The sequence below is a fragment of the Castor canadensis genome, chromosome 4, assembly GCF_047511655.1.
Source record: "Castor canadensis chromosome 4, mCasCan1.hap1v2, whole genome shotgun sequence".
Taxonomy (NCBI): domain Eukaryota; kingdom Metazoa; phylum Chordata; class Mammalia; order Rodentia; family Castoridae; genus Castor; species Castor canadensis.
In genome coordinates this window covers 39,162,763-39,188,128 of record NC_133389.1, presented here as the reverse complement: position 1 = coordinate 39,188,128, position 25,366 = coordinate 39,162,763, and the positions used below count along the sequence as shown (strand labels likewise).

The following is a 25,366-nucleotide window of genomic DNA, read 5'->3' as shown; positions in this document are numbered from 1 at the left end:
TTGGGCAGTTTCCAGTTTCTGACGCTTGTGAACAGAATGGCTATACAAGTTTTTGTGTAAACATAGCTTTAATTACTCCAGGGTAAATATAAAGTGAGGGGTTGCTGGGTTATAAGGTAGGTATATGCTTACCTTTGTTAGAAATTACCAATTTGTAATGGCTGAAACATTTTGCATTCCCATCACAATGCATAAAAGTTCAGCTGCTCCACATCCCTACATCCTTGCAAGAATCAGTTTGTCTATATCTAAAAAGATCCTGGTAGGAATTTGATCAAAATGGATATATTTATTTGGTTTGTACAAGCAGTGAACATGTTACATCTCTCATTTTATAGCATTTTTTAGCCTTCATTATAAACATCCTGCACGTTTTACTAGGTGTAAGCATTGCATTTTGGGGGGAGCTATTATAAATGGAGTTTTGTTTTAAATTTCAGCTTTCAAAGTTCTTTGTCTATAAAAAGAAACTTACTTGTGTGTTGACATTGTATCTTATACAACTGCTAAACTCCTAGTTTAAGGTTTTGGTTTTGTGTGTGTGTGTGTGTGTGTGTGTGTGTGTGTGTGGTGGTTCTGGGGTTTGAACTCAAGGCTTCAAGCTTGCTAAGCAGGCACTCTACCCTTGGAGCCACACCTCCAGTCCTCTTTGGGATTTTCTATGTAGCTAATCATGGTCATTTGTGAATAGCAACATTTTTATTCCTTTCCAACCTGCATGCATTTTATTACTTTCTCTTGCCTTATTTTGACTGCTGGGTTTTCCGGTATGAAACTGAAAATGTTTTAAGTGGTGAAAAAAGACATCCTTGTCTTATATCTGATTTTAGAGGGAAAGTGTCTCTTTTTTATCATAAGTACATTAGCTATAGCTGAGATTTTTTTCCTCAATCATAAATGGTAACCTTTTTGAGACAGGGTCTTGCTGTGTAGCCTTGAACTCTTGATCCTCCTGCGTTAGCCTCCTGAGTTGGGATTACAAAATCTGGCTATAAACTATAAATGGTTAACTTTTATCAAATGTTTTCTCTACGCTGATACGATCATGAGATTTTTTTTTTGTGTTCTGCAGTTTCTTTTGGCAGTACTGGGATTTGAACTTGGGACCTTGTGTTTGCTTGGTAGGTGTTCTACCACTTGAACCATGCTCTAGCCCCTACAGTTTTCTTAAACTGTCCTTGTCAGATTTTGATATCAGGGTAATGCTGACACCAAATGAGTTGGAAACTATCTTATCTCTTGTTTTCTAGAGGAGATCATATACTATTGGTATTTTTATTCTTGACGTATTTGGAAGAATTCATCAATGAAAGCATCTCAGCCTGGAATTTATTTTTCAGTAGTTTTAACTATAAATTCAGTTTAATATTTACATCACTATTTATATTGCTTATGCCTCTTGAGTGAGTTTTGGTAACAAGGTTCTTGAGGAATTAGTCCACTTTATCTATGTTGCCACATTTATGTACGTTTAGTTTCCCTATCCTTTTATTTTGAACTGGATAAAACTGAAAATGCAACATATCAAAATTTGTGGGATGCAGTTAAAGCAGTGTTCAAAGGGGAATTTATAGTATTAGATGTTTATATTAGAAAGGAAGAAACATTTCAAATCAGTACTCTAAGCTTCCATGTAAATTAAAAAATGAAAAATATGAATCAAATATGGATGAATCCAAAACAAGTAGAGTAAAACTGCAGAAATCAATTCAACTGAAAACAGATTAAAAACAGAGAAAATTAAATCAAAAGTTTATTCTTTGAGAAAATCTCTAAGGTTGATGAACTTATGGTTGGACTAATGAAAATTAAGCCATATCTATACACTGCTTTTATGGTTCCTTGAATCTACTCTACTTGCTTCCTCTTTCACTTAAGATATTTTTATTTATGCCTTTTCTTTTTCTAACAATCTGACTTCCTGCCCCACAAACATCAGCTTTAGGTAACATTCTATAGCTCCTGTTTTTTTTCCTCATCTCCATTCTTGTACACAGAGCCACCAAGGGAACTAACTCTTCCACATTCCCACTAACTGGAGTGGGAACTCTGGCTCCTGTTCATCTCGTGTCCAGCCCACCCCTTCCTTCTGAATCTCTGAATGGAGAAGGTACAAGTTTCTGTGTTAACAAACTCCCAGAGGAACATTTCCAGCTATTCCAAGAACTTCCTTACCTTGCTTTGATTTAATAGAGGCACTACAGTTGGTTGATGCACTTTTGTAGGTTATTATCCACTTACTTCTGATTCTCTTTATAATGTAGACTAATAATACTTTTAATACTTCTCCATCTTTAGATGCTGGTTGTTAAAAACAAATAAAGTTAGAGATAGTTGGGGACAAACTGTGGACCAATATTCTTGCAAATGCCTTTTGTGATCAAGCACTTAGAAACTGAATAAGCTCACTTAATAAAATAACATATAAATGAGTTGCCTAGTATACTATAATCTGTATTATAATAAAAAAAAACTGGGATCTCAACTTTACAGAACCAGAAGGTAGAATGGTAGTTACCAGGAGCCTGGGGAGACAATGGGGAGTTATTTTTTAATGGGTATAGAGTTTGTTTTACAAGTTGAAGATCTGTTGCACAACAATGTGAACAGATTCAAAACTACTATACCCTTAAAAATGGTTAAGATAAGCTGTGAGCCAGTGGCCCACACCTGTAATCCTAGCTGCTTGGGAGGCTGAGATCAGGAGGATGGAGGTTCAAGGCCAGTCTGAGAAAACAGTTTGCAAGATCCCACTTTCAAAATAACCAGAGAAAAATGGACTGGAGTGGAGATGTGGCTCAAGTGGCACAGCACCTGCTTTCTAAGTACAAATCCCTGAGTTCAAACCCCAGTTCCAAAAAAAAAAAGGAAAAATGGTAAAAAAGACAAAGAAAATGTGATGTCTGATACTGGCTTGACAAGATTTTATTTTGTAAGAAAGAAACATCTAGACAATGCTACAGAGAGCCCCTAGTATGTCTACAGTACCATATATAAAAAGACAACTGCTCACAATGACAACACTGAATCACTGAAAGATACCAAAGCATTTTCTGAATCCAAGAAGTCAAATTGTACTTAGAATAGGATTCAATGTCCTTACATTACTTTGATAGTTGGTAGCCAGATAACCAGGACATACAATCATATAGCTTTTAGTGATACATACCTTGGTGATAACCAAGTATTTGGTGACATATAAACTTATTATAGTCATCTGGCATTTTTCCACACAGATATTTAAAATTCCAATTTCCTTTTTTTGGGTGGTACAAGGGTTTGAACTCAGGGCTTCACAATTGCTTGGAAGGTGCTCTACCACTTGAGCCACTCCATCAGCCCTAAAATCTCAATTTCTTGGTCAAGTGACATATTGCTTGAATTCACCAAATATATCTAACTTCTCTATTATACAAACAAATGTAAACTAAACTAGTGTATGAAAAGTGCTCACTATGTTTTTACAAGAACATTAATCTCTGACAAAGATGGTTATGAATGCATTCCATACTAATTATGCTGTTTTTTAAAATCTATATCTAAGTTTTCCCCTCTACATTATAACCTACTTTGTGATTTTTATAAGAAATCTACAGTTCTTCAATTCTCAAATTCTTTTCTTTTCCTCCTTATTTCTTAGCTTAAGTTTAGTATAAGTTTTATCAGTATCTTGAGTTTTGTGCCCATTCTTGTGCCTAACACCATTAGCCTAAAATCCAATATGGGAATTGTGTTAAATTAGTTCCACAAAAAGTATTACAGACATTTTCCCTGAAATATACAGAACATGTCATGCCAAATCTCGTTTATACAATAAATTGGTAACATTGGTGAACTGCATACCTATCTTATATTACCAAAATAGAATAACTTAAATATTAAAACGTACCATTATGTTACCAACATAACTGACCTTACAAGCATAACAAATGGCAATATTCAATACAAAAATCACAAAATCCGCTACTTTAAGTGCTGCATATCACAGCATACAAGCTCATCTCCTCATGACCTATTCAAACTATAGACAGCAACGTTTTTAAGCTACTCTGGCATTTATACCCTAATTAAAAATTTATACGAAACACAATTCTATGTTCAAATATGGAAATAAGTAACATAATTCCAAAACCCAAAAGTATCCCAGCATTCTGTAAAAAGAAGTATCCCCAACGACTACATCCATGGTCACTAGCATCATTGTGCAGCATCTCAGGTACCTTAAAGGAAAAAATAAAATGGTAACAAGTAAGTGTTAGGAGCTATACAATAACTTTTAGAAGAATTTGCAGGACTGCTCATCAGTTTTATTTATAGCAATACATACTATGAGTCAATTCCTTAAAAATGACTACTTGTAATGCTACATAGCATTTCTTAGCAGGATTATTGATGATGTTTTGAGCAGGTAAAAATCTGTCTTAGTCCAGTTTGCTCCACTGTAAAGTGGATAGCTATACTGATTTCCCTGCTTCAGTTACTGCCCACATATGTGGACTAAATATAATAAGCAGCTCACCCCTGGTTCAGAGACAGGAGGTCTTGCACTAAATAAAGTATAATTTTAGCAGTAAGATTGGCCAAGATGGTTATGCGGTATTTGGTGACAAATGGATATAACCCTTTTGTTAATTAATAAGACACTTTTTAACATTCTGAGGTACACACAGCATGCTAAGAATATGTGGCTTGTGTGAGGTTTTCAACAAATTCTATGGCTAATTTGGTGCCTGATCATCAGGATTCTCCTCTAAATAGACACATCAAGAGATGGTATGCATTTGTGTATCCTGATATGTATCAGATAGTATAAAGGTATGCATGTGATCGACTACCCCCAAAAATAAAATTGAAGGGATTTTTGTTGTTGTTGTTGTTTTGCAGTACTGGGGTTTGAACTCAGGGCTCTCACCTTAAGCCACTCCACCACCACTTTTTTGTGATAAGCCTTTTTGAGACTGGGTCTCATGAACTATTTGCCCAGCACTGGCTTTGAACTGCGATCCTCCTGATCTCTGCCTCCTGAGTAGCTAGGTTTACAGGCGTGAACCACTGGCGCTTGGCTAGGGATTTGTGTTCTTATATTCCATCTCTGTGAGTTTAGCATCACTTCTCATCACTGCTGCATTTAATTTAAAAGGATTTGAATTCGGGATCTCACACTTGCTAGTCAGGTGCTCTGTCACTTGAGCCACACCCTCAGCCCTCTAAAATCTTCTTTGAAATGAATTGTTACTGTATTTCCTCTATTTTAGTCAATGTTGTCTGACTTACCATATCAACCAGAGCGACATACATGAATAAGCCAGCAGTAAGTGCAAATATCCACATAGAAACATTTTCAGCATAATGTCCAATGAAAATTCCTGTTGCCATTCCAAGGTATGCCAACATGGCTGATAAAGCATTATAAAGCACAGCCTGCTTAACAGTCATGCCAGCCTTCAGTAAAACAGCAAAGTCACCTTTAACATAAGAGATAAGATAATTGAAAAATGTTTTTAAGACACATACTCCAGAGACCTCAGATTCAAGAAAATTCTCTGATTCTTTTTTTTGGGGGCGGAGGGGCAGAAAAGAAAAAGAAATAATCAAGACTAGAGTGGAATTCATCAGTATAAATCACCTTAACAATTGTATATGCTAAAAAAAAATTTTTATCCAAATTTTCTTAAGGCCTATGCTTTGTCACTGACTGAAAACAAACAACTAGCCTATAACTGTGCTCTTACACTGTTTTCAATGCCTCCTAACTGTTCACAAAGGGGGATGGAGGGAGAGAACATAAAATAATTAAGAGCTACCGAGTACAGTATCTTCCAGTTACATGAGGAGAGATAAATGAGGATGGAAGTGGCTCAGAGAGGCTCCATGGGATCTATAATGGGGAACATAAATGAAATATTGAAGCTTATACAAGCGTTGGCCAGGTATCCTAGACAGGAGGCTTTCTAAATGGCTGAACACATGGCACAGAACAAGCTGAAAATGGTGTCAGGGTGTATATGAAGAAATGTGTCCATAGAAGAAAAACCAATACATGAATTGGGATCCAAAACAACTAGGGACAACCCACTGATTTCCCTTTTCTTCAGCTTCCATCCTCTTTCCCAACTTCCCACTGTTAATGGAAGATGATTCCTTTAAATGCTACCCTCTTATTCATGTATAAAGTGTGCATGAAGACAATCACTGATGATACCAGCATGCTGCACAGAAAGATACTTGGTAGGGGAAAAAGAGAGGGGGCTCAGGTACTTATTTGGCATCCCATGTAGGCAACTATATACTGGTGGGATCAGAATTCTGGATGTAAACAAACCTGAGCCCAATAAGAAAAGAAAGTCAGCTGGGTTAGCAAATTATCTGAAGGCCTGGAAGTTGTGAAGGAGCTTGCTCATTAGCAAAAGCCAGTGACTCAGGGCATTCATTTATATGGCAAAATAATTTATATGGTGCTCTTACCTAATTCATGAGGCAGCTCATGACAGAACACAGCAACAGAAGTACTTAACCCACTTGACAAGCCTTCAGTAAAAGCAGCACCTGTGTAAAAACCAATTAAGAGAGGTTTGGTTACATTATTTTCTGTGTTTTTAAAATCTTGGCACACAAGATAAGATAAAAGAAACACACAGTATTTTGGCTGTGAATAAATACAACCTTCCCAACCTAGCCCTTCTCCCTCTCTTTCTCTCTCTTTTGGTGGCACTGGGTTTTGAACTCAAGACCTCAAGCTTGCTAGCAGATGCTTATCACTTGAACCATGCCTCCAGCCCTCAACTTTTATCTTAATAAGAAACCTAAGATTATATTCCCTTTAGTCTAAATTTCCCAAAGAAGCACAAGCAGGTACAACAGAGAAGGAAAGTTTCAACTATGCCTTAGAGTAACGAGATGATCATCTACAAATCAGAAAAGTAACCACTACCATATAAAGCACTTATTTAAGAATATAAAGTAAACTGATTTAAAAGGTTTGGGGAAAACAAAAAAAAGCAAAATAAAACCCAAAATACCTCTGCAGTCAAGAGCATAAATGTTTCACTGTCCTCAGAAGAATTTACTGTGTTTCATTCATTCTTTCTTTATTTTATAAGGAGACTGTAAGACAAATATCTCCTTCTGTTTCAAAAAGCTACCATATTATAAACTGATAAATTATCAACCATGACTACACGTTTACACATTCCTCCTTTGTCTGCTCATGCTGTGAATAATACAGTGTGGGAGGCAGAGAATAGACTCCCAGAGCTCCAAGGCCTGGCTGAAAAATGGCACTGCCTCTTTGAGCAAGTGTGTTACCTTTCCAGGCCTCAGCTGCCCAGTTTGTAATTACTTCCATGGTTCCTTTCAGAACTGAATCACTAAAGTTTATATTTTATTATCTGTCAATTGTGGTAGAACAAGTCAATACAAAAATTCCGTAATTCTTCTTTGGATAGAGATCAGTAACTAACTTATTATATATATATGAAGACTCCTTTAGTATAACAGAAAAGATGATGGTAAGATTTTACCTTAATAAGCATAGTTTGTATTACGAATAAGGGAACTTCAGTGTATAGGGAAAAAAACCTCACCCATGTTCCTTACAAGTTAAACCATGATCTTAAGACCTTCCCAATGAAGAACAACTTTTGATAACTACAATTTAGGTAGCAGGCTAGGCACAGTTCCTAGCACTTAATCATATCTAGCATTTATTGACTACTTCACTGTCAAAGTAGCTAAAGAAACAACCACTTGATAATGATGGAAGTCACTAATATCCTTATCTAAACTAACCTATTTTGTTAATTTGTTTAGGTGTTTAATGTGACATTCCCAAGCCAACCAACAAGGAACAAGCAGATGGATACCAATTGCTAGGCCATCACTGAAGTTGTGCAGGCCATCACCCATTATCACCATCCAGGCCAATGTGGCAATGCCAGCATCTTTCAGCTCCTCCCGAGAGTAACGCTGACTGTGACTGTGGGGGTGGTGATTTTGGTGGTGGTGGTGGTGCAGAATATGATGGTAGTCATGATGGTGGTGAATGAGGTCATCTGACTGGCCCAATGTATCATGAAAATGGGAGTGGCATTTATTCTTGCACCCTCTGGGTACGTATTCATTGTAGACTTCTTGCGGATGAGCATGAGCTATCATGACCTCTTCTTCTTCCAAGATTGCTGGCTGCTGAGAATCAAAGTGTGAGGGCTCTTGTGAGTCAGCTCGTAAATAGCCTTCGGGTCCTAGGAATAAATAAAAAGGACATTGGGGCAAAATCAGATTTTGTTAATTTACTTGGACAAACTCGAAACATTCTAACAATCAAAGTCAACAAATGATTTTAGAACATGGTAACACTCTCACATCTGCAGAACTAAACAGAGTATTGTTGATGAGAAACATCAATAGGTTTTAAGGAATTGAAAAAATTGAATCTCATATTTAGAATCCATTTTAAACTGGGCATGGTGGTGAATGCCTAAAATCTTAACACTCAGAAGGCTGAAGCAGGAAGACAACAAGAGTGCAGGGGTTCAAGACTAGCTTGGACAACATAATGATAGCAAGACTTCATTTCAAAAAAAAAGAATGGATTATAAATATGAAATAATAAATTTTAAACTTGAACATTCAAAAACTATCCTACCTCTGATTTTCTCTTAACTTCTTTTAGTTTGTTTTAAAAAATGAGTTTTTTTTAATCCTAAAAAAAATCACATGCTTATTTTTAAAAATTGATATTTAAAATTATTTTACACTGCCCTTTTTTTTGGTGGTTCTGTGGTTTGAACTCAGGGCCTTATACTTGCTAGGAAGCTCTACCACCTGAGTTGCACCTCCAATCCTAAAATATTTATTTTAGAAAAATACTGAAAGTTGGAAAAGAACAAGCATAATGTGTCATCTGACTTTTTATTTCAGTGAAAAACAAAATACTCTGAATTGTTTCAAGAAGAAATTAGTACCAATCTGGGCCAAGAAAAGTAAACTGCAACAATAAGGTTTCTTCTTTGTACTGTATACTATTATCAATTTTCTTGGGATCAACCCTGACCCTGTTGTCCATTCTTACTTATTTATTTATTTTTTGTCCTGGGGTTAGTACTCAGAGCCTTGTACAAGCACTTTATGACTTGAGCCATACATCTAGTCCTTTTGCCTTGTTATATTTTCAGATAGAGTCTCCTGCTCTTTGTCTGGGCCAGCCTTGGAAAGGCTGATTCTCCTTCTGATGCATCCCAAGTTGCTAGGATCAGAGATATGTACTACCATCCCTCACTTTTTGTTAGGCTGACCTTGAATCCCAATCCTCCATTCAAAAAGGTGGAGCGGGAATAGTTGCAGGAAGAGTGAAAGGATTTTATTTATTCTTAAGGGAAAAAAAAAAAAAGCATGTTGGAAAATACGTGCTAATAGGAAACCTTACCGATAGGCATTAGCAGCAATGAGTTTTTTCACTCCCTTCAATCAGTTACTATCGTTAAGCACCCCTGGATGCTGGAATCACAGGTATATGCAACCACACCTGGCTGTGGTAGGCATTCTGGCAGGCTCAGGGAACACAGTGAAGCAAAACAAAGTATCTGTCTTCAAGAAATTTAAGTTCTTATGGGGAGAGAGACACTCAGCAAGGAAGCACTTGTACAAATGAAGTAATGTGAGGCACTGGTAAGTACAAGTTAGGAAAGGCTTGTATGAAGGACAATGATGGGGAAACCAGTTGTATTTGAGTGGTTAGGGAAGGCCTTGAGGAGCAGATCCTGAATTGGGACCTGAAGGATAGAAGAAAGCGATGTGAAAATCTGGGAAAAGGGCATTCCAAGCAGGACAGTGAGCACCAGGCCCTAACAAACCTTTCAAGCTCACAGAAAGAAAAGAGGCCACGAGGCTGGGGCAGAGGGAACTATGTGGAAGAGTGGAAGATCTAATAGGACTGTGAAGGTCATAGCCAGGAGTTTGCTTTAAAATGTGAATCTTAACTGAGTCTGTCCATTAAGAAATGCCAATCTAATACTTGTTACGGGAAAAATAGCAACTTTACAACAGAGAAACATGTTGGTCAAAACCTTAGCCAAATGACCAAAATCAGCAACATCAATAATTGACAGAGCATTATATTAGGTGGTACACCATGTGACTGAAAAGATACAATGCCACTTTGTGGTATTTCTGCCCAAATTATCATCTGGCTAATAATGAAAAAATATTAGACAAGTAAAAATGAGAAGCAACTAAATGAAACATTTGATCCTGGACTGTACTCTGGACCATTTTCCCCAACTTTGGTCACGGGGGTGGGGAGTGTTGAGGAATTAAAACAAGTGGAAAAAAAGAATGAGGTCTATCGACTAAAGAATGGTACCATATCAGGCTGGTGGAGTGTCTCAAGTGATAGAACACCTGTTTAGTAAGCATGAAGTCCTGAGTTCAAACCCCAGTACCACCAAAAAAAAAAGAATGGCACCATATCAACCTAAATTTCCTGACTTTGATAACTGGTTATACAAAAAAGCCCTGTTGTTTCTTTTTTTCTCCCTCCCCACCTCCTTCCTTCCTTTGCAGTAGTGGGTATTGAACCTAAGGCCTAACACTTGGCTAGCAAATTCTCTACCACTTGAACTACACTACTTGCTAACTTTGCTGGGCAGAGTCTGGCTGAAGCTTATGCACCCCATAATAATAAATGAGGTATCTCCTTATTGAAGGCCTAGTGTATAGTCTCAAGACAATGCTGGAGGACAAGTACTATTACACAATTTTCCACATCTGGCACCAAATTTTAAACACAGTTCTCAGAAGCTTACATTTATATGATATTCCAAAGACAGCAAAGGTGTAGGAATCTACAAAGGATGAGGTTGTCAGAGTAAGGTGAAGACTTGTCTACAAATGGGCACTAGGAGGTTGTGTTTTGGGGGTGATGGAATGTTCTGTGACCTAATTATGGTGATAAAAGAATGCATTTGTGTCTAAGACCACATTTCAAATTGTGACTATTACTATTCTTAGAGAAGTGAATAGAAAACAAAGAAACAAAAAGCCCTTTCATGAACTACAAGAAAATACACTTTAGTCTTACTGGGTTAATGTGCAACAACAGTACTTTCCACTTCCTAATGACTACAGACCATCAAGACTTCCTTGGAACCCAATCTGAAGTTTGGAAGCATGACCCATGGTCACATACGTCCTCACTTCAGTCACATAACTTGAAGGAAGTAAGCAACATGTCTCTGGGTCCAAACCAAGTTCATAGGATCAAAGTTCTGAGAACACTGTGGCTTGAGACTACAGGATTAAAAGGAATTCCACAGATGGCAGAGGGACTCTTCGGGGGCAGTGTCCTAAACCATGAACATTTGTGTGTCTTTCTAGGTCTCTTCCTCAGGCCGTATGCAGCTCAGTTCTCAGTATCTTCTCAGGGCCAAATCTCATTCCAATCTTACTGCTGCAAAACTTCACTAGACATTCATACCTGAGCCCTCCAGCAGTCATTGCTCTGCTGGAATTCCTCATGACTGTAGTGAGAGAGGGTGGATTAAGGAGTCTGACACACTGACCCACATTTTTTAGTCACAACAATATACTTATACATGAATTTAGCATCCTATCACTCAGCAAACAAACAGGCTTTTTGGTAAGTCTTATATCACCCGAGACATCCTAGGGAGAATACTCTGACAGAGCCATGTGCATTCATACTTAAGCCTGCCCATGTACACACAGGATCTCTGTGTTTGTGCCCTCCATTCCTCAGGCCGCCTCACATCCAAATTCTCCCCAAGTTGGGTCTACAGAGCCCTCTGTGCTGCATACTATGCACATTTCCTGGACATGAACTACACCAAGGAGCCAAGTCCTTGAGGAATTGCAGTTTACAGTGAATGTATCCTCAGACACTTGAATCCCACTACTCAGATGGCTCCCAGCATGCAGTGTGGATCCACTGGTATTGGTGCCATGGAGACACCTGGAAATTCTTGAGCTGACTTAAAAGTGTGAGGCACTAATCAAGGGCAAACACAACAAGGGGATTGAACTTTGATCACAAGATAAAAGCGAGAGCACACAAGGGAGATATGAGGATAGGTAAGACACCTAAAAAAATTAACTAGCATTTGTTCCCCTCAACACAGAGAAACTAAAGCAGATACCTTAAAAGCAACTGAGGCCAATAGGAGAATGGGACAAGGAACTAGAGAAAAGGTTAAGATCAAAAAGAATTAACCTAGAAGGTAACACACATGCACAGGAAATTAATGTGAGTCAACTCCCTGTATAGCTATCCTTATCTCAACTAGCAAAAACCCTTGTTCCTTCCTATTATTGCTTATACTCTCTCTTCAACAAAATTAGAGATAAGGGCAAAATAGTTTCTGCTGGGTATTGAGGGGGGTGGGGAGGAGAGGGAGGGGGTGGAGTGGGTGGTAAGGGAGAAGGTGGGGGCAGGGGGGAGAAATGACCCAAGCATTGTATGCACATATGAATAAAAAAAAAAAAGTGTGAGGTACTAAAACAAAAAAAAGTCTGAGAGATACTTGAAACAAAACAAAAAGATATGGTCCCATCTCTTCCAAATGATCCAAGTTGCTTGCAAATCCCAGAGCTGCAACTCCCTCCAGCCCTCAGAGCCACTCTTAAATACTCACGATCATCTGCATCTACTTTCTCTTCATTTGTTGAAAGTTGAGATTCATACTTGGACAACTGCTTCTTAATTTCCACGTCATCATCACTTTCAGGTTTTTTTTGATTCTAAAATAGCAAGAGAAAACAATACTTTGAAATAGTTGATTTGTTCAGATGTACAGCTTTAAATAAACACATAAGCAAAAGATCTAGAACAAGACAAAAAAGTTAACAGACCTCTACTGGAAAAAAAAGCCACCTCAGGGCAAGTACTGTACTTATTTATTTGCACAGTATTTAGTAGTGAGTCTTGGGCATAAGAAGGTAAAGAATGTCTGAGTAATGTGAGATGTAGGAAATCACACATTCATCTTCCTGAATGCCCCAGACATCATCTCCCCTACATGTGGTTTTATGCAGGCAGCTTTGTGCCTCCTAGGAACTTGTCAGAAATACATGCTCTCAGGATGCATGCTAGAACTGATGAATCAGAACACAGATTTTAATTAGCTCCTTGGGTGAGTAATCCACACATTAAAATTGAGAAACTTTATCTTAGGTTATCAATTTAGAACTAGCTAGAGGCATTTCCTTCAGGTTCTTCATGATCTACTAAACAACTGCTTTGTTTCCTCTATGCTTTTCTTGTTTGGACACTGAAACCTTGTACTTCTCATACTTTTTACAACCTAAAACTAGACATAGCTTTTAAGTTATAAAAATTAAAATACTTTCCCTAGTAAAACACCATTAACATGTTTTCTCTTAAAAATAACCCTTGAAATTGTCACCAGGCTTTTTAACTATCCCGAACACCACACTTGAGAGATTGTCACTATCTGATTGCAAGGCAATATTTATGTTGTACAAAGGTCACACTGAACAATAGTGCCTGTGTATTATGTACTTATGTAGGAGATAATAGATTTCTTTTTTCAATATCTTTGAATATGACTCAAACAATTACCATCATATCTGAGGTTACATTCTAGAATATCCAACTGCACATAAGATATCTATACTTATTCTCTCTCTCTCTCTTTAAGTTTTGAGCTTTTAAAGGCAAACAGACTTTTTTTTGGTGGTAGGGACTGAACCTAGCACCTCACCAACTTTTAAGCACATGGTCCATCACCTCCAGCCACAGACAAATCTTTATATTTACCCCTAGTGTGGTGCCTCAATCAGGGAAAGTACTTAGATATTTGCAAAAATAAATAAATTTAGGGTATTTTAAAATTTTGTTTCCCTGCTCCCCACTCCCCCACCCCCCGTGGTGCTGAGAATCAAACAGGGCCTTTTACATGCTAGGCAAGTGCCTACCACTGAGCTACATCCTCAGTCTTGATTTTCTTCTTAATTGATAAATAGCAACTGCATATATTTATGGAGTGAATTAAGGGTATCTTAAATAAAATTTGAAATTTGTTGGTGTTTTATTTTTCATTGGGCAATGACTCTAGAACTTACAGCTTAACTAATTCTTTCATTCCACAAGTATTAAGAACCTATAACATGCTCCATGAGAAGTGCTAGCAGTACAACATAAAGCAAGGTAAATCGTCTCTGTTGTCATGGAGCAGATCATTCACAGAAGGGGCTATACACACATAATGATTACTCAATTCTTTGCTTGCAACCTTCACTACATTTTTAGGAAAGAAAACCACAGGGTGCTATTGGAGTGTATAGTAACAAGACGGGATCTTGAAAAATGTGTGACAATTATGCAAATACTTAAAGATAAGCAGGAATTTGGTAGGAGAGGAGTATTGCAGAGAAAGAGAAAAGTATGAGGGACAGCCTTGAAGCAGGAAGGGCCCAGCAATGTCCTAGAAGTAAGAGAAATACAAGGTAGTCTAGGAGGACCCTCTCTCTACAGGGTGGGGCAGCTAAGGAGGCCACATAATGTACTCCATATTAAAAGTAGTGAACTTTGCTCACAAAGTAATGGGAAATCACTGGGCTCTGGATAGTGGCACATAACCTCATTATCTTTACATTTAAACAAATCACTGTCTGCTCTGTGGAAATGGAGTAGGAGAGGAAGAAAACAAAGTAATGTGAGCAGGCCAGTTAGGGGGTGACTGCTGTCACTGAGGTGAGAGATAACCAAGTCTGGACTAGACTAACAGTAAGGAAGATGGAGAGAAATGGAAAGACCAGGGACATATTTAATAAAATTTGGTAGGAAATGGGGATAAAGCAGATGTCACAAATGTCACTGATTTTCACCATGAGTAACAACCCTCACTTGTAGAAAGTAAGTTCAGAGTTGAAGGGTTGTTAGGGTCTAACTACACATGTCAAGCATGAGATGAACTTTAGCAGAATGTGGAGGTCGCAGGCTGTCCTTTATGCTGGGTGACTAAAACTATGCTATAGAGAATCTCCAAGGGCACATCCTGCACTTAAGGAAAACGTTCAGTAAAATGCCGTTATGGGCCTGAAGCATTCTCAACACTACCCCAGAATGAATCTTTTGTTTGTTTGTTTGTTTTCACTACGGGGCTTTGAAATCAGGGCTTCATGCTTATTGGAGGTGCTCTACCACTTGAACCACCAGCCCCATTTTTTTTTTTCTTTTGAGAGAACCAAATGAGATTGAAAACTTCTAAGTAAGTAACACTAAAATTAAAATGCTCTTAACAAAAAATAAACCCCATATTTTCTAAAAAAAAAGGGAAGATAAGCCAGGCTCAGTGGCTCATGCCTATAATCCTAGCTACTGGGGAGGCTAAGATTGGGAGGATTGTGGTTCAGGGCCAACTGGGCAAATAGTTTGTGAGACCCCCCATTTCCAAAATAACCAGACCAAAAATGAACTGGAGGCATGGCTCAAGTGGTAAAGTACCTGGTTTGCCAGTGTGAAACCCTGAGTTCAAACTCCAGTCCCACAAAAAAAAAAAAAAAAAAAAGGAAGAGAACACATGAACACAAGTTGTTCATAAAACTCTAGTACACTATTTTAGAGCAGAGATTATCAAACTTCTCTGAGCCAGCCTTCCAGTCTATTATAATTTTTGTAACTTATAACATACTGCTATTTATTTATCTACTTATTTGTGGTGTTGGGAACTGAACTTAAGGCCTTATACCAGCTAGGCAAGTGCTCTGTCATTGGACTACATCTCTAGCCCTTACTGCTACATTTAAAAATATTAGGACAACACAAATTTCACAGCTCACTAGTAACCTAGTCTTAACCTAGAGTTAGAAAATATTATTTTTGTTGATCTCACTATATAACCTAGGCTGGGCTGGCCTTGAACTCACTAGGAAGTTAGCTTCAGACCTTATTATTATTATTAATTATCATTATTATTATTTTTTTTTTTGTGGGACTGGGATTTAAACTCAGGGTTTTGTGCTTACAAAGCAGGCACTGGCTTCAAACTCTTAATCTTTCTGCCTCAGCCTCTTTAGTGCTAGGAATATAAGCATGTACCATCAATGCCTGGCCAAACTGTTCTATATTAGTAACAGCCTATCTCTTAGAATCCTAAGTTAAAGAATGTGGGGTTAAAGAACAGCTAGGTAAAATTTAGGTAAAAATTGAAAACTAAATTGAAATAAAAAAAAATGCTCATGGGCACAGATGCTAATTTTGTCAGGCACTGTTGAGTCATGTCTGCTGGTGAGTCACATCTCTTAGTTACTCGGGAGGCAGAGATCAAGAGGATCGCAATTCAAAGCCAGTCCAGGCAAAATATTCACTAGATCTTACCTTTATGTCATTTGAACCAAAAATATAGTTAAAACCCCACAAATTTCTCCCCTTTAAATTTAGTTTCAGCTAGGGTAGCCCAGCATGCAATATGAGACTTTACTGAATGTAAAGGGCAAATGGTCATAGGATGGAGGAGGCCTCTCTCCTGTTGGCACATACACTTGTTTCTCACAGTGAGCTCCATGCTCAGTAACAATCAACTGTGTTCAGTTTTCAAACCTCTTAATGCCAGAATACTATAATTGCACTACTTAATTACATGTTGCTCAAACTATGAAATGATGGTGAGAATAGTTACTTCTATGAACACATAACTTGAATGCTTTTTAAAAGATTCAAGAGCAAGTTGCTAAAAAAAAAATGGGGGGGGCTATCAAATTATTTTAAGCTAACCACTCTATAAAATTTTTAAATTTCCAAAATCTAGATTCTACATTCAGAATAGCTCTACAAATGTGCAACTTTTTGTTCAATTTTGGGGAAACCAAAACTGGAAAATGTAGGTGAAATATAGCATGGCTATTAAAAAAAAAGAGAGAGAGAAAAAATAATATAGAACTCAAAGTAATTCCTCATCAACAAATGATCATCAAATGAATGTACAGATGTTCTAAGTTGAATTAAGATATGAGATGTGTGCTCCTTATTTTTAAGTCTCTTCCAATGGTCTTTTGTCTGACTTTCCTGAGCACATCAGATAAAAAAAGGCAGATAACTTTAGTAGAATCAAAGGTATTTTATCAGAAATAGCCTACTTCTTGGCTTCATCCCACTTTATGATCTAACTTGCAAAAAACAATCCTATAAAATCATATTCCCTTTAAAGCACAACAGGACATTCAACTACTGGGTAATTAATTTAAAATTAATCACGTTATTTAATCATAACCACCAAAAGATATTGATGGTTGTATCCACGACATGTCTGTACCTATCTTTGGTCATTTATATAGATGCTTAACCTCGAGACTTTCTTACCCTCCCATAAGTTTAAGGACTAGGGAAACTCTGGGCAAGATAAATAACTCTTGGGAGGTAGAGGTAGGAGGATGGTGAGTTCAAGGCAGCATGAGCAAAGCCAGCAAGATCCTATGTCAAAACAAATAACAAATACAAGCAAAAAGGATGGGTGTGTGACTCAAGTAGTAAAGCTCCGTGTTTAATCCCCAGCAACACACACACACACACACACACACACAAATCACCTTATACAAGCTAGTCTGACAATCAAGTTACAGAGCTACCCTAAGAAAATGCTGCATATTAAGGATTCAGTATGCTATTTCTTACCTTTTTCTTCTTATCTTTAAACTGCTTGATCAATGTGAGTACATGTTCAACAAGAAACATGAAATACAAGCCTCCTAGAGCTGTTAGACCTTTCCATGTGGAATCAAAATAAGTACTTTCTTCTATGTTTTGAGAAGACAGATGACTGAAAAGCGGACCTCTTTTCATTTCCATTGCTGGTTCTTCATGGCTATGACTATGGTGGTGACTTGCATGAGACTAAAAGCAAAATGATATGTAAATTTATACACTCATTAGTTTCAAATATGTCAGAGAAATTGGCCAAGATAGTAGAGACACATTTGAAACCATTCAGAATCAGGCAATTAATGGGATACTTCAGAGTTGAGGAGATATTAAAAATAAAATGACGAAGGGCAGTTATTCAGAGTTTAATGCATGCTATGTACTACAGCACTTTGTAGAGTGAGTCTGTTTAGCCTGAAGACAGATACATTCCCCAGAAATCTTTGTAATACATGGGAAGAGAGTGTTCTCAATGTTGGACAAGTTATCACAGCTACAATTAACAGGGAACAGTCAGACTTAACAGACACATAGTATTAACTGTTTATATTCCCAACTGAGTTTCAGAACAGTGTCATCAGATCAGCCTTGAAGGAAGTGCACTTTGTGTGTACTAACCCAGCAAACTGCAGCTGAGTGCACTAGTAACCAATCATGTGGTCTGCACGTGAGGCAAATGGGTGTGGAGCACACTAAGGTCATGGGGTATATCCTAGGCATACATGTCACTTCCTTTTTGAATAGAGCATGAGATTTGTAGTGTTCTAGGAATGGAATGATTTCCTTTCTCACTTCCCTAAAAATCTCTAAGGTTTTTCCTATGTGAAACTTATCCCAAATATTTAATAGAAAAGTAAATTTACTTTACCAAACTCATTTTAAAAATTCATAAACATCATGAAGTGTAAATCTCTAAATATACACATAAACTAAACTTTGGAGAAAAATTTCCAATTTTCTTAGGTATGTAAGAATTACATATTTTATTTCTGTGGCAATTACACAAACAGATAAACAATTCCCACTGTTGCAGTCTGTCACAGTACTGACAGCTGAGTAGAATCTGTGTCCTTTTAAGTGGGTTCAAAAGTTAAATGAGTCTGTACTTAGTAGGTTCCCTTAAAGAGAAATGCAACCACTCCAAAAAATCCAAAAAAATCCCCAAATCAAGAAAAAACATATATTAAAATCTAGCACAAAAATGCAGCTTTCAGTTATGAAGCATTATTTATTTTATTTTTTGCGGTGCTAGGGATCGAACCCAGAGCCTTGCCACATGCTAGGTGGCACTCTACCACTGAGCTATATCCCAGCCTGTGAGATGTATTTTAAAATCAACTTCTTTAATCTAAATTCCTAACTATTTAGACATACTAATACAAAAAATTCTAGTAACAAATCTTTCTCTCTGTGTGTGTATGTGTATGTGTGTATGTGTGTGTGTGTGTAAATGTTTTCAAAACTGAATAATACAACAGAATTGTAGGACAAATGACTGCACTTACATGTGGAAGAAGGTGTAATAAAGCATCACCACTCAAAGTGCCGACGGCCAGTGCCACAAGGAAACTTAGAAGAAATTTGAAAAACACCCGATTCATGAGAGGCACCAAGATGACCCCCAGCAAAGACAGGAAACTGATGATGGAAATGGCTATAAAGCCACCAACCCAGGCTGTTAAAACAGAGCAAAGGAAAATCACACCATCGATCAACTTTGAAGGACAGGCTTTTGAAGAATAGCAAGGGAAACACAGATTCAATGCAAATAGAATTGTGGCAATAGCACAATAGCTATGAAACCTGTTTCTGGCTCAAATGAACACCTGATTGATAATTAAGAGTCCTTCAACTAAGGAGTGTAAGCCTAGTGAAAAACTCTTCAAAGGGGGTGAAAGGAGAAAAAAAATACCAAGGATGAACTCTGGGTCACTTGGAACCTGAGCTGTACTTTAAGACCCCCAGAACAGCTAAAAGAGAACGAAACTGGGAGCTGGTTGTGGTGGTGCATTGCTGTAATCCCAGCTACTCGGGACGTGGAGGCAGGAGAATGGAGAGTTTAAGGCATGTCCTGTCCCAGCAATGGTAATAGTGACACCATACCCAAAACAAAAGAAAAAGAAAAGGGCTGGTGGAATGTTTGGTTAGCAAGTGTGAAGCCCTGGGTTCAATCCTGATATACCCCACATACTCAACCCCTCCAAAAAAAAAAAAAAGATGAAACATAGGAAACTCAATAATGTTCCCAGCAAAAAAACCAATTATTTCTTTCTCATTATAGCCTTTTCTTTTCTTTTTTTTTTTGACACAGGGTCTTGGTATGTAGCTTAGAATGGCCATGAACTCACCATCCTCCTGTCTCTGCCTCCTGAGTGCTGGGATTAAAGGTGCAAACCACTATACTAGGTCCCTCATTTATAGCTTTTGAGCAATGTGACCCTAGACTATAGCAGGGCTTATCCTAGTTTCACTTATCAGAGAGAATATACCAGAATTAGACTGCTAAGCAGCAGAGATGAACTCTGAATCCTCCCAACAGTGTGACATAATATAAAAAGCCCAAATTTGAGAAGATCCTTCTGTGGGTTGACCTCAGAGAAGTCATCATCTACATTTTATTTTTGTCTTTGTTTTTCGAGACAGGCTACCCTTGAACTCATCATCCTTCATCCCCAGTGCCCGAATTACAGGTGTGTGCCACCACAACTGGTTTTGTCTTCTCTTTTTTGGTGGTACTGGAGTCTGAACTTGCTAGGAAGGCCTTTTTTTTTTAGTGAGGAAGCTCACATACTTGCTTTCTTCTCACTCAGGACAGAGAACAAGTAAGATAACAAATCTGGAATTATGCTGAAAAATGAATAGGCCAATGCAAATATAGTAAGAAGCACAGTGTAAATTTATCTACCAGAAATTAGTTCCACATAAAAAAGGCATTTCTACCTATTTGTAATGAGTAGGTCTTTGGAGGAATTTCAGCCTTCTTTTCACTTGTTGTATGAATCAGACAAGATCTAGCATCGATTTGATTGATGATGGCTGGGCAGAGGTAGTTGAACTCTGTTGCATTTAGTGGAACCTGGATGCCCATGCCATGAGACGTAAGCAGCTTAGATGCATTGAAACACTGAAGGAAAGAAACAAAAGCAGTAAAAATCACCAAAAGGCATGCCCATTAGAGAATCCAAAAAATGTAGTTTGATGACATGACACCTTCTCCGTTTAAGTTGATGCAAGTTAAAGTCAACTCTTGTTTTCAGTGTTTTTGAACTTGCCCCTAGCTACCTGAAGATACTATGTCACAATGGTGATAGGCCACTCTTCTGCCTACTTGGGAGCAGTTATATCACTAGTCACTTAGGGAGAAAGCCTCAAGTGGAACAAGCTTGGGAATGAATGGAGATTCACAAGCCTGTTAACTCATTGTATAAACCTATTAAGGAAATGAGCTTTAATTTCGAAATGAGGTTCATTAGAGATTGAGAAATGTTTTAGTACCAATTCCACACTATGTGGCCTAAACATGCCCAGGACATGTTGTTCTTTCAGAAAAGATCCTACTTGCAGAAACTTAGCTCAGTTCTGTCTACATACCTGGCAAATAATGCTCTATAATGAGAGAATATTGAATTATGCAGATTGCTCTTGCAGAGGGCAATGCCGCTAGTTAGTTAATAAAACAAACCTGTCCCAGCAGGCAGATGGTTCCAACAATTTAATTGGATGACAGGCTGAGTTTGAAGAGAAACTCCTCTGTGAAATTTAACACCCCCACTTCCAAAAAAGATCTGGCTTGGCTGCAGTACCTGTTTCTCACCTTCTCTAAAGATTTGCCAACTCCCACAGTTCTTGGCCAATACTACTCAGAACAAGCTTCATCACCAGTGCTGCCTTGGCTATGGCCAGTGTAAGATAATTCCAAACTTAGTACAGGAATATGCTGGGGTACTTACTTTCTGAATGAGTGCTTAAATTTTACTTACTAAAGTATACCAACTAATTCTTGTTTTCCTGACATCTCTCAGTCAAGGTGAATCATTTAGAGTCTGGAAGTCTATTATAGAAAAGTCATGTGAACTCAGAACCTCACTGCCCAGACTTTACACTGTTGGGTACAACACTCTTGGTAGCTGCTCCAATTTCAGTCAGTCCACAAGTCATCATTGTTCTTTCTTTGGCCAGGGAGGCAGCACTGCTCTTCTTGGTGTTCTTCAGCCCCTTCAATCACACTTCTCCCTAAGACATGGATTCTAACTCCTGCTTTTTCAACCTCCATGTTCTGTTTGTTTGTTTGTTTTTTAATTAATACTATCCACGTTTAAAGATTTTCTCCAAAAATAACCTTGATATTTTACAGTCTATTTTTTAAAGAAACATTTTCCAGGAAGCACTATTCTCATAAAAGTAGTTCTGTGTCAGGAATGCTCACAACAGTTGGCACACTGTGAACTAAGTGCCTTGCTGAGAAGGTGGAAAAATTCCCTTTTCAATAACTCTATTGTTTTACTTTTATTTTACTCCTTGTAACTAGACATAGAGTGGCAACCACAAGACACAAGTAGGTATGCTAACATAATACACAGCATTTTTCTTACCTCCTGAGTATTGTCATTCATGCTTCTGGAATACATAAAGCCCTTTCTGGGCTCACTCACAGACTCATTGGTTTTCCTACGAGCCAGCCGTCCCATTCTCTTCTCTGTGATACTGGGTGGGGTGGAACTGCTTCCAACTTTGGGGAGTTTCCTGGGTTTTGGAGTCTCTATTGTCTCTAGAAAGCGTGTCCCTTCAGAGACAGTGTTATACACAGTTGAGGTCACTTCACTAGCACTCACACCTTCCTTGACATTCCTTCTATGGTCAGCATGCCCCAGACGGCGAGATCCTTTCCTCTGGCTGTTTTTAGGATCTTTACTTGAACCATCAGAGTCATGGTCTGGGCAGAGGGCTTTCCGATTATTTTTGCCAGAAGCAGCGTGATTATGATGAGAGTGACGATCATGGTCAGAGTGCTGCTCATGGTTATGGTGTATATGGACTCTCTTAATCTTATCTATGCCTATATTCTGAAGCAATTTTCTGAATCCTTCCACTGATAAAGAATCATTCTCTCCATAGCGGTAGAAAAGCTGTTGTAGATGATGTCGCTGTGTGGTTACTGCCAGGTCAACATTAATGGCAGATTCCCAATTTGGATTAATTTTCTCAGTGGTCTGAGTGAAAGCAGCTACTGATTCTAGTTCATTAAGGGGATTTATGACCAAAAGGGCAAAGATCAGGATCAAGATTACAGATAAATTCCTCGCCATTGCACCTTCCTAGAAAAGATAGAAGAAAAAAATTATGACCTCACTTCCAAAAGAATTTGGATTAAGAAACCTCATGCTGAAAATTGATGTCTAATCAGTCAAGGTTTACAGAGCATCATTTGGTGTAACCAGTGTGGTACTAGGTACTTTAAAGATACAGAAAGCTAGAGTGTTAGGGTCTCTCCTTGCATTGCTAAAACAGCAAGCAGATAACCAGTGAGCACTAACAGACTGTAACTAGCACTATAAAAGTAACAGTAATTCAGAGATAGGAGGGATCCATGTGGCCACAGCCATACTGGCAACTTCTTACTATGGGAACAATTATTCAAAACCAAACTAAATCTAACCACCTCTGCCATCACCATCATTTCATAAAAGGATCTTTTAAACACCAAAAAAGCCTCAAAAAATGGGTACATTTTATATGCAAATCCATTTAAGGCCCACCTCCTTCATCCCACTCCTCAAAGTACTCAATTTTACCAGCTTGTGTTTGTGTTTGTGTGTGTGGGGGGTGAGTAAGAGTCAGGATGTTTTCTATTACTATTCAAATAGATTCAAGCATGCAAGTGAGATCTTTTCCCCTCAATAATGAATTAGTCACATTTTTATGCCAGTACATAGATTTTCCTAACTCTTTTGAATGACTACATTAATAGTTAAATTAAACTCCATGAAAAACTCATAATTGTTCTTATGTTGCTACAAACCAGTGAAAATCTTATCACGAGCTCACACAATAGTGTTTGGAACACAAAGACTATGCTCCAAAGAGGAGTTAGGAATCAAGTTGGGGCTTGAATAGCATAAGTCAGTTAAGCAGTGGAAAGTATAGTCAGACAAGCGGAAAGAGAAGGTACCTCCGGCCTGGCAAATGTCCAGCACCAATGGCTATGATGGCCAAACCCGCGTCTCCACTGTTCATGCTTCCGACTAAACAAAAGCATGGGACAACCAAGCCCTACCACTTTCAAGGCTGTTCTTCGGACCAGGCTCTTAGATTCATGACCTCACCTGAAAAGCCGGTAATACCTATTTTGCAGGCCAAATGAGGAAAATACAAAAGCGAATGTGCGTAGACGTGTTCGTTAAAGTCATGTGTTGCCCAAGTACTGATTATCATCCTGGGAGCGGTGGATAAATGGACATATATACACCTAGCGTAGAGCCATATTCCCTAAAGAATCTTCGGGTCTTAACTTTCAAGAATGTCCTGAACAGGACCATTAAGAAATCACTCCCAGGAGAGAGGAGAGGCGCGGGGTAAGTGGGGACAGCACAGGAGGCGGCTGGGACAGAATGATGGGCGCAGCCGCGGACCCGACCTCGGGTCTGCTCCCCGGCAAGTTGGCGTGTGCTGGAAGAAAATGTCTTGGGGAAAAGGGAAAAGGCACAAAGATCGTTTTCTAAAGACTTTTTATCTTTAATCACGTCAGTACCTTCTTTGAGCATGGAATAAAAAGTACACACCATCTTCCCAGAAAGTCCTCTATTGGACCCCAAAGCCCATCTGTCTCCTCCAAGCTGGGGAAGAAGACCAGTTCTCCAGGGAGGGTGAGTGGGCGCCTAAGGCGGGCTCCTCCCAGCATCCCTCCTCTGCAGCCTGGTCCCAGAACCCCGCGTCGCTGATTACCGGTCTGCGGGGGTCCCTTTCCCACCGCCCCATTCTCGGATCCGCTGAACTCACCTCTCCGCGGCCTCGCCCCACGCTCAGGTTCGGTTCCCCGGCGGCGGTCCGAAGGACTGGAAACGGGCCCGTGCTTGTCTTTTCGAAAAGCCTTTTACAGGGCGCGGAAAGGCGGCGGTGTCATGGGCTCGGCCGCCCCTCGGCCCCGGGGGTGCCACGGGGAAGCCGCACCCCGCACGCCCCAGCCTCCCGGAGCAACACAATCAGTAATCACCGCCTCGCGCAGCGCGAAGCCGGGACCGCCGCCTTCTGCGGGTACCACCGCGGCGCACGCGCAGTGAGGGTCTCGAGCCCGGTCTACACACAGATCCGCTTTTCCGCGTGTTTGCAGATGCCGCGGGCTCGCAGGGCAGGAGGGGCTGCGGCTCAGAGTTAGAGGCTTTGGCGCGGTCCCAGTGAACCCGGAGCACTTCGGGGGCCAAGGATGGGGGTTCTCTTCCGTTCTCCGAGGCCTGAGACTCAATCGCCAGAGTTAGCCCAGTCTGTTGTCTGAAGCTAGGTCGTGGGGGGCCTCTCTGGCACACAACTCCCGCTCCTTTTGTGGGGTGCCGAGCTACACGACTCAGGCCCACAAGCACGCGGAGGCGCGGTCCAAGAGATGAAGCCACCGCTACCCGGGACCACTCCGGCCGGGCGGGGGCGGGCCCGAAGGGGGCGGGGTCACCCTCGCTCCGCCCCGCCCTCCGGCCGGCTCCG

General features: G+C 39.3%; 1 protein-coding gene across 2 annotated transcripts; it reads right to left on the bottom strand.

Moving 5' to 3' along the window:
* Window positions 1–523: 523 nt before the first annotated feature.
* On the bottom strand, window positions 524–25,327 carry Slc39a6 (solute carrier family 39 member 6). 2 transcript variants are annotated; one of them, XM_020174802.2, is made up of 10 exons: window positions 24,671–25,327; window positions 22,267–22,989; window positions 20,615–20,798; window positions 19,180–19,349; window positions 17,648–17,866; window positions 12,648–12,753; window positions 7,863–8,240; window positions 6,466–6,546; window positions 5,275–5,465; window positions 524–4,220 (listed from the first exon to the last, which is right to left on the bottom strand). In XM_020174802.2, exons 2-10 carry the CDS (start codon window positions 22,978–22,980, stop codon window positions 4,068–4,070), a joined length of 2,196 nt encoding a protein of 731 aa, XP_020030391.1. In that variant the 5' UTR covers window positions 22,981–22,989; window positions 24,671–25,327; the 3' UTR covers window positions 524–4,067. The 2 variants fall into 2 exon arrangements, with proteins under 2 accessions (XP_020030391.1, XP_073926095.1); XM_074069994.1 differs by lacking the exon at window positions 22,267–22,989 and having other exon boundaries at window positions 24,671–25,326.
* Between the last annotated feature and the right edge of the window lie 39 nt (window positions 25,328–25,366).

What these genes read in the sequence shown, in the direction of transcription:
- Slc39a6 (XM_020174802.2), bottom strand. Translation starts at nt 22,980, where the DNA reads ATGGCGAGGAATTTATCTGTAATCTTGATCCTGATCTTTGCCCTTTTG. An exon ending in GACCTACTCATTACAAATAG is followed by an intron (nt 19,350 to 20,614) that starts GTAGAAATGCCT and finishes CTGTTTTAACAG; the next exon opens with CCTGGGTTGGTGGCTTTATA. An exon ending in TTAAAGATAAGAAGAAAAAG is followed by an intron (nt 12,754 to 17,647) that starts GTAAGAAATAGC and finishes TTGCTATTTTAG; the next exon opens with AATCAAAAAAAACCTGAAAG.